A 12,667-nucleotide genomic window follows, 5' to 3' on the forward strand; every position below is an offset into this window, starting at 1 on the left:
GAACCGGTACATCCCCCCCTGTATAGTGAGCTGAGTGATGGTGCTGGTGATGCTGGTGATGATGGTGATGCTATGTCTGTTACTGATGGTGATAAATACGTTGGTGATGTTAATGACGGTAATGGCAGTGATGATAGTTAATTATGTTGGTGATGGTGATGTTGATGATGGTAGTGATGTTAATGGTGATAATGGGCCGTCGCCTCCCAACAGGGTGGGCCAAGTCTTGGTAGTGTTGGTTATATTTGTAGTGGTCGACTTGACGCGAACAACTTTCTTGTTTTCTCCGACACATCTTGTATTACAACTCTTCACAGTACGTCTGTGACTCCGTCATTCCGCTTAGCCGCAGCTCGCTCGCCGCGCTCTGCCCGTCTCGCTCACTCCGCTTCCTTCCCCTATCCCTCACTGTCCCTTTGTGTCGTCCCTGTCTCTCTTCATCGCTCGCTGTCTCTGTCTCTCTCCGTCGCTCGCTGTCTCCGTCTGTCTCCGTCGCTCGCTGTCTCCGTCTCTCTCCGTCGCTCGCTGTCTCCGTCTCTGTCCGTCGCTCGCTGTCTCCGTCTCTCTCCGTCGCTCGCTGTCTCCGTCTCTCTCCGTCGCTCGCTGTCTCCGTCTCTCTCCGTCGCTCGATGTCTCCGTCTCTCTCCGTCGCTCGCTGTCTCCGTCTCTCTCCGTCGCTCCCTGTCTCCGTCTCTCTCCGTCGCTCGCTGTCTCCGTCTCTCTCCGTCGCTCGCTGTCTCCGTCTCTCTCCGTCGCTCGCTGTCTCCGTCTCTCTCCGTCGCTCGCTGTCTTCGTCTCTCTCCGTCCCTCGCTGTCTCCGTCTCTCTCCGTCGCTCACTGTCTTCGTCTCTGTCGCTCGCTGTCTCCGTCTCTCTCCGTCGCTCGCTGTCTCCGTCTCTCTCCGTCGCTCGCTGTCTTCGTCTCCGTCGCTCGCTGTCTCCGTCTCTCTCCGTCACTCGCTGTCTCCGTCTCTCTCCGTCGCTCGCTGTCTCCGTCTCTCTCCGTCGCTCGCTGTCTTCGTCTCTGTCGCTCGCTGTCTCCGTCTCTCTCCGTCGCTCGCTGTCTCCGTCTCTCTCCGTCGCTCGCTGTCTCCGTCTCTCTCCGTCGCTCGATGTCTCCGTCTCTCTCCGTCGCTCGATGTCTCCGTCTCTCTCCGTCGCTCGATGTCTCCGTCGCTCGCTGTCTCCGTCGCTCGCTGTCTCCGTCTCTCTCCGTCTCTCGATGTCGCCGTCTCTCGATGTCTCCGTCGCTCGATGTCTCCGTCTCTCGATGTCTCCGTCGCTCGCTGTCTCCGTCTCTGTCCGTCGCTAAATGTCTCTGTCTCTCTCCGTCGCTCGATGTCTCTGTCTCTCTCCGTCGCTCGCCGTCTCAGTCTCGTCTCCGTCGCTCGATGTCTCCGTCACATTGCTGGATTCAAACTCGGGTCTCCAAATTAATATTTCAGTGTGTAAACCACTGCTCCCATATTTAATTAACTACTGGTTAATTGGCCCATTAACTGTTGAATTAAATGTAATTTCTATCAACTCACCTATCCATATCAGTGATGATGATGATGATACGTATTTAGCGCGCAGCGCGACAGACCCGGTGACCTGAGTTTGATTCCTGCTCAAGGTCAACACCAGTCAGGATTATGTGAAACGGTCCTGGGCCTCCCCTAGGTCGACTCAGCCTCAAATGAGTACCTAGTGCGGTGTGTAAACAACACCATTTGGGAGACAAAGGCAGTTGGGCATGGTGCTGGCCATCTACCCCATCGCATACCATGCCAGCCTTAATAGGTGCTCGCTAACACCACCTGCCCCAACAGTCTGTTAAGGCTATAGGGGGGATGTTTGTCATCGTGTGAGTGATGGGGCAATAGTACAGAAAGTAGACAAGTTTCCGTACCTGGGCAGTGTGCTTCTAACCAACTCCAGTTTGGCTGCAGTTGTCTCACCCTGAATCCGCTGAGCAGCACTGCATTTGTTTTTCACCGTGTGAACGAAAATTAAGTTGAATATTTTGAGGTTCTTTAAAAATTATTACTAAACACTGCTTATAAACATAAACGCATAAATGCTGAGAATATAATGTCAGATGCATATCGTCTGTACTTTATACAGTGGCTTGTGCTAAGAAACTGCCAGTCAGACGCAAACTTGTCATGCTGGGGTGTTATTGCCAGAAACGCCTTTGTTTCCCCAGCGCTGATTTTTACCAACCACACCTGGTATTCAATTAAGATTGAGTCGACTTAGGGGAGGGGTAGGGCCGGTTCAAATATAATTTACCACTGCTATTGGCCACGACCGGGAATTATGTGAAATAGTATCGGAGCCAGATGACATCCCCGTCGCACCCCACGGTAAACAGGAGGAAATGGCTCTGACACTCGGGTCCGTATGTTTACACGGGCCTTCCCACCATAATGGTCCTTAATGATTGTGAACAGAGTCAGGGACCCCAAAAGCACAAAGAATAACCCAAGACCGTGGCCTCTTATTGGTATTGGAGGTCTTCACCAGGTCAAGAGAGCTTCCTGGTGTGTGCACGTGTTCCACTGTTGCGGTGCCCTGCAGTGGCATTTTGGTGACACTTTTTTTTTTCAATTTGTGGAGGAAATTTCTCCTGCCATGGCCAGGTTGGATCTGATGTATGGAGTCCCACTGCTTGCGGTGGTGAGGGGCCAGTGAGCTTCCTGATGGTTTGATCCACAATGAGGCGCTTCTTTGGGATGTTTGCGTTCTTCCAATTGTTTATCCACTCAAGCATATCGGTTGTGTGGACATAAGCCGGATGGATTTAAGAAACGTTTCCATTGATTACCACGATAACAGATCAAACTAGCGACTTCTGGATTGTGTACCAACCATTGCGTCATGCCAGCGTCTTGTGATGTCATGGTTATAGGTGGGGGGAAATAACAACCAGGGTACAAGGTGTTAGTGTGTCGTGAGTTTGAGGACACAGTTTCAAATATAGTTATTTTTTTATTTTTTTCCTCTCCCCCCAAATGGGGTAAAAACAAATAAATTGCAATGTATAAGGGTTGTGGAGGAAAGGGTTGGTAGGAGAATGTGTGCCGAGATCGCCAGCAATCTGCGGCGGACGCCTGCTCACTGTACGAACGCCTCCCGTGGAATCCGTCCGGTAGTCGGACGAAAAGGAACGATGAAGGTAGGCGACCGCGGTTTTCGGAGATCCGAGGCGGACGGCGACAGTGATGAGGGAAGGGGGGAGAGAGAGGGGTGGAATAGAAGGGGAGATGGGCGGTATCGTTAGTGATGCTCGTCAAACGCGAATGCGCCCGACCGTTTGCTATCAGTCGTGTCCATAAACGGTGCGGATGGGACGGCACTCACGTTCAGTTCCATGAGGGTGTTCGCACACTGCTGGAACTGCCAGCTGTTCTCCTGCAGCCACCCGAGAGTGGGCGCGCACGCACACAGGAGAGACGTCAACATGACTACCCAGTTTGCCAACCAGATAACTAGGCCTGGCCTGGATCCCATGGCAGCCTGAATGGGCGACGCCACTCCAAGTGGGTCATGTAAACCCCTTACATTGTGCCGCTTTGCTCGCTTTCCTATGGGAGCTGCACGCTTTGATGTTGGCCGACTTCGGAAACAGTCATAATGTCACAAAGTCAGTGCACAAGAGGTGCAACTGTTAAGCTGCTGCTGATTAAGTTTAAGTTTTTGCCAATGTTTTGTAAAATAAAATGGTGGATATGTAAACAAGTGATTGATTAGAGCTTGGTATATGCTTAAGCCATTTCAAGCATACGTTAAACCTCTAATAATAATTATTTTAAAATAAATATTGTTCCTTTCATCTGGCTGTGGACAAAATGGAGGATGGGAAGTGGTAGGAGTAATGCCAGGGTTGTGGCCAAAGAGCCGCATGGCCCTCGAAAAGTTGGGAGAATAAATATTTCTCATTGTTGCAGCGAAGCGTACCGCAATTCTGTGCACCACCGCAGGCGTGGAGGGCACCACAGGCGTAGAACTTCGCAGCTGCGAAAGCATCTGCCCATCCTGATGGTGACAATGGTGAAGGTAGTGGTTGTAAAAAGTGGTATAGATCATGGCGATAATGATTGTGATTGATTATAGTGGTGAGCATGATTATGGAAACAGTAGTCGTGGTGATGAAGATAATGGTAAAGATGGTAATGATTGTTGTGGAAGTAGTAGTTATGGTGAAAGGGATCATGGTGATGATGGAATTACATTATGATGTTGGCGGTCAGGATGAAGATGACGGCAATAGTGGTGGTGTTTGTGGCAATGATGATGATAGTGATGATTGTGGTAACGATGGTAGATGTGTGACGAAGATAGTCAAAGATGGTGTTAGAGATAGATGATTGAAGCAATAAGTGATGATGTTGATAACCGCCAGCAGGACAAAAACAAAAAACAGATGACATTCAACAGCTGCTCATGTTCCTCTGTGTCATCTGTAAACTGCACGTAACCTTTTCTTAAGTGAACTCTTATACAAACAATTAAGAAACTTAAGTGGGCTCGGGCAGGACACGTCTTTATAAGGGTTAATGGCTGATGATCAAGAATGCAGCAATGAGATGGAACCCATCTAACAGTTGTTCATGGGCAGGTGCTAGGTGGGTTATTACAATTTCGCAATCATGAGAAATTTCAATGGCTTAGGGGAGGTATTCATCCAGCAGTAGTTTGACCAAGGCAGGAAATGATGACCTTCTTCAGAAGTGTTTTACTTGGTGCATTTGGCAAAATCCTCTGATCACAAGCACTTTTGCATGTGTGGGGAAACTGGAATGCACGGAGACACAAATATCACAGAGAGTGGGGATAGCTTGAGGGCCGGCATCTGTGGAGGGTCACTCACCAGGATCACGAGCTGTGGAAAGTGGTTTCGCACGAAGCTGTTGACACACACACATGCAGTTAGAGATGGGACACAAGGCCAAGGGAGTGTGTGTGAGTGACCGGGTGGATGAACGCATGAGCGAGCGGGGTGTTGAGTGCATGGGTGAAGCTGGAGGGTGGGGGAGTAGGCGTGCGGGCGATCCATTGGTTGAACAGGCAACCACAAAGATAAACCATGTAGATGAGTGGGTGGATAAGCATGAGGACGAGTGAGTGCCTGGGTGAGTGGGGAGCTGCGTGGACGGACAGGCGAATGGGTAAGCGGGCAATGTCGCGTTCATGACGAAGGAGCGGTACCTCATGTAGGCATTTGGGTCGTGGAAGGAGTCGCACAGCGGATTCCCGTTCAGCCATAGCTCTTTCAAATTGAAGGCCTTCAGTGGGTAAAGTTCCCTCACATCTTTGAGCTGCATGGCAGGGGAGATATTTCCATACAATTAGGGGCATAAGGGCCATGCTTCTGGGCAACTTACCACAAGTTATGCATTACAATCCATGCCCACGCATGGATTGTAACGCTTTGCAGAATGCATTTGCCTTAGCGTGCAAAAGCTGACGCGCAGCTGTCACGGCAAAATGTGTATGCATATTTGTAAACAGTCCCTTGTGCTATAGTTTGCATCTCTTTTGGTTAACCCTTTCATCATTGGTGTGCGGTATTCAGTTGGGTGTCCTTGATAGTAACAACACATTATACAAACATTTCGTTTATATTGGATCACATTTTATGAACGTTACATTGCCCTCCATTACGAATGGGCAGAGTCAATGCAGAAATTCCTTTAATATTCGTTGAAAAGGGTTAACAAAGGAGGCCAAATACTGCAATCACATATTCTAAGTGAATGTATCAGCTCTCAACTTAATTGATTAATTAGCCCATTTCAGCATAATGGTCAAATTCAAGAGTCCATGCTATGTTTCGTCTTTTGTTTGTATTAATTGTATTTTGTTTGTGTGGTCTGTCCTGTCCAGTATGTACTGTGTCCCATTTGTACTGACCGTCTCATCGTATGTCTCACTGTACTCTCTTGTCTGCACTGTCTTGTTGCCTATCTTGTTCATGCAGCCCAATATGTTTTGTCCATATAATTAGTTGTCTGCCTTGTCTGTCTCTTATGTGTCATTAGCCTAATTTAACGTGCATATAATTTGCATGAATAATAAAGAACTGGTTCCGACACACCATTTGGTGCATGCGTTGTGAGTGCAATGACTGAAGTTAATTGACGTATTGATGCGGAGTTGCGGGCCTACTGTACAAAGTACATCAACAGGTACCACCCATAGGTGATACATGTTGATGTACTAAACTGCAATAGTACGTTTCACATTTGTGTATTCATTGCATTTAAATAATTAATTACGTTTCCACTAATTAAAGGCATATCTGATACCCAATACATGCTTAAAATAATATCAAGCGAATCGGAAATGAACAAGTACCAAAACAAAAGGAGACGATATAAGATATAATAGTAGGTATATCGATACTTGGATTGAATCGCGTAACGAACGGTCGACTCGCTGTGGCGAGGAATCTGAACCAACGCGACGCTCGCACCAGAGGTGCACCAGGCATGCGAGCGTCACGTCGCGATTTATTGAACGGCGCTCACACCCACATTGTTTTTGGAGAGGTTCAGCTTCTTGAGAGATGGAGTGTGCTGGGCAAGTTTTGCCAGGTCATCCAACCGGTGCAGGTCATTGCACGTTAGATTCAGGGATGTGATCTGTGGGAGTGGAAAGCAAGGGAGGCACAGAAAAGAAAAAGGTCCCTCTTATAGCCTTAACAGTCTTTTGCAGAAAGTGCTGTGAGCGAGCACCTATGAAAGCCAGCACGGTACACAAGGGTGGTCAGCACCACGCCGACCGCCTCTGTCTCCCTAGTGGTGATGTTTACACACTGCACTAGGTACTCATTTGAGGCTAAGTCGACCGAGAGGAGGCCCAGGACCGGTTCAGATAATCGTCACTGGTGTTGGCCGTGAGCGGAAATCGAACTCTGGTCGCTCGATTCATAGCGCAGCGTGCGAACAACTGCACTACCGCTCCCCTCTAAGGGAGGCAAAAGACAAAGATCCCCAGTATAGCCTTAACAGACTAGGAGCAAGTGCTGTTAGCGAGAACCTATGAAGGCCAGGATGGCACACGAGGGGGTGGGTGGCCAGCACCACGCCGACCGCCTTTGTCTCCCCAGTGGCGATGTTTACTCACCGCACTAGGTACTCATTTGAGGCTGAGTCGACCTAGTGGAAGCCCAGGACCGGTTCAGAATAATTGTCACTGATTTTGGCCGTGAGCGGGAATAGACACTTGGGCCGCTAGGTTCGTAGCGCAGTGCAGTGCCACCACCTACGGTTTAGCAGCAATAGCAGCAATGTAAATGTCGTGCCGTGCCTCGTTTTGGTTTTATCTCAAGTCGATGGTCGGCGATGACCGCGAGGTAAAATGGGGGCTACGCAACCATGAAGCACGCACCAACATCCACGTGTGGCGACGCGCCTCTAATCCAGCACTAATTAATCTAGTCGCTAATACCAATGCCACATTATACTGCAGTTTGGTACGTATTTTGTACTGGTAGGAACCTCCTGGTTCCACCCAGCCCACAAGGGATTATTGTGTTCGTCTGTCGTCCATCCAAAAATGGGAGGGGTGGGGCTGGGTGGAGAGGGGAGGGTGGGGAGGGGCTGGGTGGGGAGGGAGGGGCGGGGTGGGGAAGGCGGCCACGGCACACACGAGGGGGTGGGTGGCCACCAACCACGTCCGGCCATCTTCACGACATTTTTCCCTCCACGTGGAGAATCAACAACATGCGTTTGGAGTATGCGGATGCTCACAATCTCTAAATTATAAGCCGCCAATTCGTTGAGCCATCATTCGAGGCAAGCAACGTTCCTACCAGCTCCCTCTGCAGGAATGTGTTTTAAGAGTAATAATGCCCTACAGACGAATGGACCAAGAGAGCTAACGCAGCAACACTATACCTTAGGTGCAAAGCATTAAAACACGTGGGGAGAGGAGAAGGCCGTACCATTGGAATATTCTCTCGGATGATCTTGTTCAGACCATCCATGTGGTCCTTCCGGTTCAAAACCAGGTCGACACCACGTGCCTCCAGCTCTGGGGAGTGGGGGAGGGTGATCGTGCATTCATTACGCGTTGCGTTCAACTCAACTCCTACCCTCGCGATGCATACAGTGAGTGATGCGTATAAGGATGAATTAATTAAATATTAGTTAAAATGACATGACAATGATATCTTTAGGCTAACAGGATGAATAAACTAGAACAAATGAGACTAAAGAAACAGTATGAACGATTCTCGGCTCAAATAATAAAGCTGAGTTGTGACAAGTTGTCAATGTGCAGGAGTGCAAAGTAAACTTAAAAAAACACAAATGTTTGTTTCAATTACCTTCATTAATTCTGACCGCCTTCAAGTCCAGAGCTTTGTTGGTAGGGTCATATTTTTGGCTCAAACATTTCTGTAAAAAGAACACGCACATGTCGCATCCCCCATTAGCATAAACTGGCTGCTATGACAGGGTCTGTTGGGGTGCACCAATTTTAAGCACAATGTGAGGACACAGCATCACCATGTCATCTACACGCATTGCGTGTCACTCAGTGACACGGCTTTTGCAGTAGAAAAACAACCTGTCGCTGCCTGAGCCGCGCTGAGTTGACTTGGCACAGCAGTGGGCATAGTAACACACAGACCTGGCTGTCTTTGTCACTGCTAACATTGTCTACGTAATGGCCCTGTACGTTTATTTTAGGTCAAATTGACCAAGCTCAGATACCCACTCTAACAGCAGGGTGATTACTGGAGCCGGGACCAGAGTGCAGTGGGTTTGCTCAACCAACCACAGAAAATACTCCCTGTTTAGGCTTACAGAGTATTGGGGGCAGCGAGTGCTCTTCGTGAACACTAATTAAGGCCGGAAAGGTACACCAGACGGTGATGTGGTGAGCACCACACCAAGCTGTGTTTGTCTCCCCATTGGTGATGTTAACAAACTGAACCAGGTATAAATATATGGTTGCGTCCATATAGGAAAAGTGTCATAGCATCACAAGTTTAAGAGGGCATGGCTCTAAAGAAAGCTGTCTATGGTGTGGACCAATCAGTTTAAAATACAATGCATATACTACCAGAGCATGTTTTTTGTTTGCATGTTCACCACGAGCATATATGGTTAATGCAGACATGATTCCTTGCAAAAGGTTTCAAAATGGTGTTATAACATCTTAACACTATTTTTATTGCCAGAAAGGCTAACATCTATTCTTATATATCAATGTTGCATGTCGATTTAAACTAGATACTTTACAACGTCAAAGTTTAGTTTGTTTAACCAGTTGAGAATTCAAGAGACCAGGATGTGTTCACTTTTTGTCAAGGAGCATAAACCATCACATGAGCTCCAGTCATCCTCGTAGTGGCTTTTGGCCACTCATCGAAAAAAGATAGTCACTGCATCGAGCGCATTCAAATGCACTTCTGCGGCCTTCTGGAACGCTCTTCCAATATCAGGAAGCTACTGGAGCTATGCACTCTTAAATATAAATTGACAACTCATTTCCCTATAACTACTTGTTGTGTTTAGTTGTCCTCCCGCACCTCCGGTCAGCATGGTTGGCTATGTATGGTGTGAAATAAGTTTAAATGCATACATTTCCGAGAGTGACCTGGGTCACCAAAATGACAAGTCTCTATATTCTATAATTATTTTGGTGCAACTGTTAACCTTTTATAATTGGCATTTCTTTCTCAAAACCTGATACCTAGGATACTCCATCTCCACGTTTGCACACCCCCCAGTACATTTACCGAGATCTCGAACCAGCACAATTGGCTTGGCACCGCAGAATCGGCTTTGAAGATGCGCCGCTTGGCCATCAGCAGCTGCTGCCGCTGCGCCTTGCAGATGGACATCGTATAGGGTCCGCTGGTGGTGGCAACGCAGGTGCACCACAAACAAAACACAACAGCACAGAACATCAGCGATGAGGGCAAGAATTAGGCACATGAGAAAAACCTGCGCTTTGCCCAGACAGAGGCAGTGTCCAGGCTCTACTCGAGGTTTGCATTATATTCTAGGTCGCTAGTCGACTATAATAGGAACGTGACTAATAGCCACAGGCAGAGCAAGATGTATACTGGATGTGGTGCGCCGGGTTGAGGTTATTAGTCAAAATGTTACTGACCCAGACAGACCCAGCTGAAATTATGCCCCGACTCTAAAAATAACGCAATAGCTAAACACTGATGGATGTATATAGCGTCTAACTCGAACACATCTCTAGATGCTGTATGAAAACCAGGGCGTGCGCACCATGGAGAATCAGATGTGGGCTCCGAGGATTGAGGTGAGAGCCTCATTCACCGCTATGGGAAAAGAGTATTGTGGTGGCCTTCCGGATCATATAGAGTAAATAACCCTCTTGTAGCCTACCTAGGTTGTAAGAGCAAGTGATGTCAGTGAGCGCCTATTAAGGCCTAAATGGCATGTAAAGGGGTGGGTGGTTTGGTCAGCCGCACCCGGCCGCCTTCACTGCCCCATTGCTGCTAAAGTTTTCACAATGCAGCAGGTACAAATCGACTTTGGGCAGGCCCGGGGACCGGTTCATATATCAATCTCCACTGATGTAGCCATGGCTGGAAATCAAACTAAGGTCCCCAGGTACATAGTGCAGTGGCCTAATCACCGCGTCCCCTCTGCACACACATGCACGGTGTGCGCTCAGTTAAACTTACCGGCGCTGGCAGGAACCCGACCTATCCCCCTTGTCCACATTTCTACGTCCACTCATACGATGGGAGCGGGGGATTCGGCCATCTCTAGCATCTCGTCCTCCGCTACTACAAGAGCCTCCGCCATCACCTCGTGTCCATCCTGCACCATTCCTTGTTTTCCAGGTGCCCATATGGTGTGCATATTCGCCTCTCTTTCCACCACGTGCGGGGAACCCAGACAACTCCTCAAACATGTGGGGTCTGGGGCCTCTATGAGGACTCCTGGCTGTAGCCTGGGTCTCCATGCACACTTCATGCTCTGTGGACACGGTGGTGGGGGGACTAAAATCTGAGTCAGTGGAGAATATTAATTTGTGAACTTACATTATAATACATGTGCGACAGTGCTGTATGTTGTACATTAATGCTGATGTGTGTTTTGTATGTTATAGGTTTGTGTTGTGTGTTATTGCTGCTGTGTTGTGCGATAGTGACGCGCACCTTGGAAAGTCATGTTCGCCATGGCCACGCAGAGCGAGAGGATGTCGGCTTCGTTCGCCATAGCTGTTGTCGCCGTCGTGGACTCCACGGCACTGCTGGGCTGTGATTCGCGTTGCTTGGCCGTCTTCGTGTTCCGCGCCACTGTCACAGCCAACTTCTCCGCCTCCCTCCGCCGTCTGATGCGTGCTTCCGCCCTGCCGTCTCTGAGACCCCGCCCCTTCCGGGTTACCGAGATCTCGCGAGAGCCGCGCCCGTCACGAGATCTCGCGAGAACCGCGCCCTTCACGAGAACCACAACAAAAACAACAACAACAATGGTGAACGCGTTACAATCCACGACAACATCGTTACGTAGCATGTCATATAAACGCCGTGCGATGGCGTTCTGTAAGTGTATCAAATGTGATCTGGTTCGTTTGCGCGGCTGTTGATTTTGATGGCCATTGACCAGAGCGGCTGTTGATGTCGGCGCCTCGAGGCGCACAGCCATTTGACTTATAAATTAAAAATAATCAGAACACACGATTGGACTTAGACTCGCGTGACGTGTTTTAATAAAGTAAAGTTAGTTGAAGTATTTAAGTAATTGGGATATTTTATAGGGGAGGGTGAGGGGTGTGTGGTTGTGTGTTGATGTGTTTGTGTGTTGATGTGTCTGTGTGTTGATGTGCCTTGTGTGTTGATGTGTGTGTTGATGTGTCTGTGTTGATGTGTCTGTGTGTTGATGTGTCTGTGTGTTGATGTGTTTGTGTTGATGTGTTTGTGTGTTGATGTGTTTGTGTGTTGATGTGTCAGTGTGTTGATGTGTTTGTGTGTTGATGTGTCTGTGTGTTGATGTGTTTGTGTGTTGATGTGTCTGTGTGTTGGTGTGTTTGTGTTGATGTGTTTGTGTTGATGTGTCTGTGTGTTGATGTGTCTGTGTTGATGTGTCTGTGTTGATGTGTCTGTGTGTTGATGTGTCTGTGTGTTGATGTGTTTGTGTGTTGATGTGTCTGTGTGTTGATGTGTCTGTGTGTTGATGTCTGTGTGTTGATGTGTCTGCGCTATAAACCCGGCGAGCCGAGTTCGATTCCCACTCGGGGCCAACACCGGTCCGCTTCTACGCCCTCCTCTAAGTCGACTCAGCCTCAAATGAGTGCCGAGTGCCGTGCGTAAACATCGCCACAAGGGAGACAAAGGCGGCCGGGCGTGCTTCTGGCCACCCACCCCCTCGTGTATAACGCTCCAGACACGTGTACAGTACAAACATCTCTCTCGAGTACAGACTACCATCGCTACTCATCATTTATAGACACAACAAAGACAAATATCCCCCGTGTAGCCTTAACAGACTGTAGGGGCAAGTGCTGTTAGCGAGCACCTATGAAGGCCGGAACGGTACACGAGGGGGTGGGTGGCCAGCACCACGCCCGACCGTCTTTGTCTCCCCAGTGGCGATGTTTACACACCGCACCAGGTACTCATTTGAGGCTGAGTGGACCTAGGGGAGGCCCAGGACCGGTTCAGATAAAATCGTCACCGG

General features: G+C 48.8%; 1 protein-coding gene across 1 annotated transcript; it reads right to left on the reverse strand.

The window, feature by feature from the left end:
• Positions 1-2,962: 2,962 nt before the first annotated feature.
• Positions 2,963-11,388, reverse strand: LOC142907447 (nuclear RNA export factor 1-like). Its single transcript, XM_076056949.1, has 10 exons — positions 11,146-11,388; positions 9,739-9,856; positions 8,320-8,389; positions 7,936-8,024; positions 6,524-6,631; positions 5,196-5,305; positions 4,858-4,894; positions 3,945-4,022; positions 3,348-3,398; positions 2,963-3,104 (listed from the first exon to the last, which is right to left on the reverse strand). The coding sequence occupies exons 2-10, from the start codon at positions 9,841-9,843 to the stop codon at positions 3,102-3,104; spliced, it is 651 nt and encodes a 216-aa protein (XP_075913064.1). The 5' UTR covers positions 9,844-9,856; positions 11,146-11,388; the 3' UTR covers positions 2,963-3,101.
• Positions 11,389-12,667: the final 1,279 nt, after the last annotated feature.

This window comes from Petromyzon marinus, chromosome 79 (genome assembly GCF_048934315.1).
Source record: "Petromyzon marinus isolate PM22_M1 ecotype Great Lakes invasive population chromosome 79, UKy_Petmar_22M1.pri1.0, whole genome shotgun sequence".
Lineage (NCBI taxonomy): Eukaryota > Metazoa > Chordata > Hyperoartia > Petromyzontiformes > Petromyzontidae > Petromyzon > Petromyzon marinus.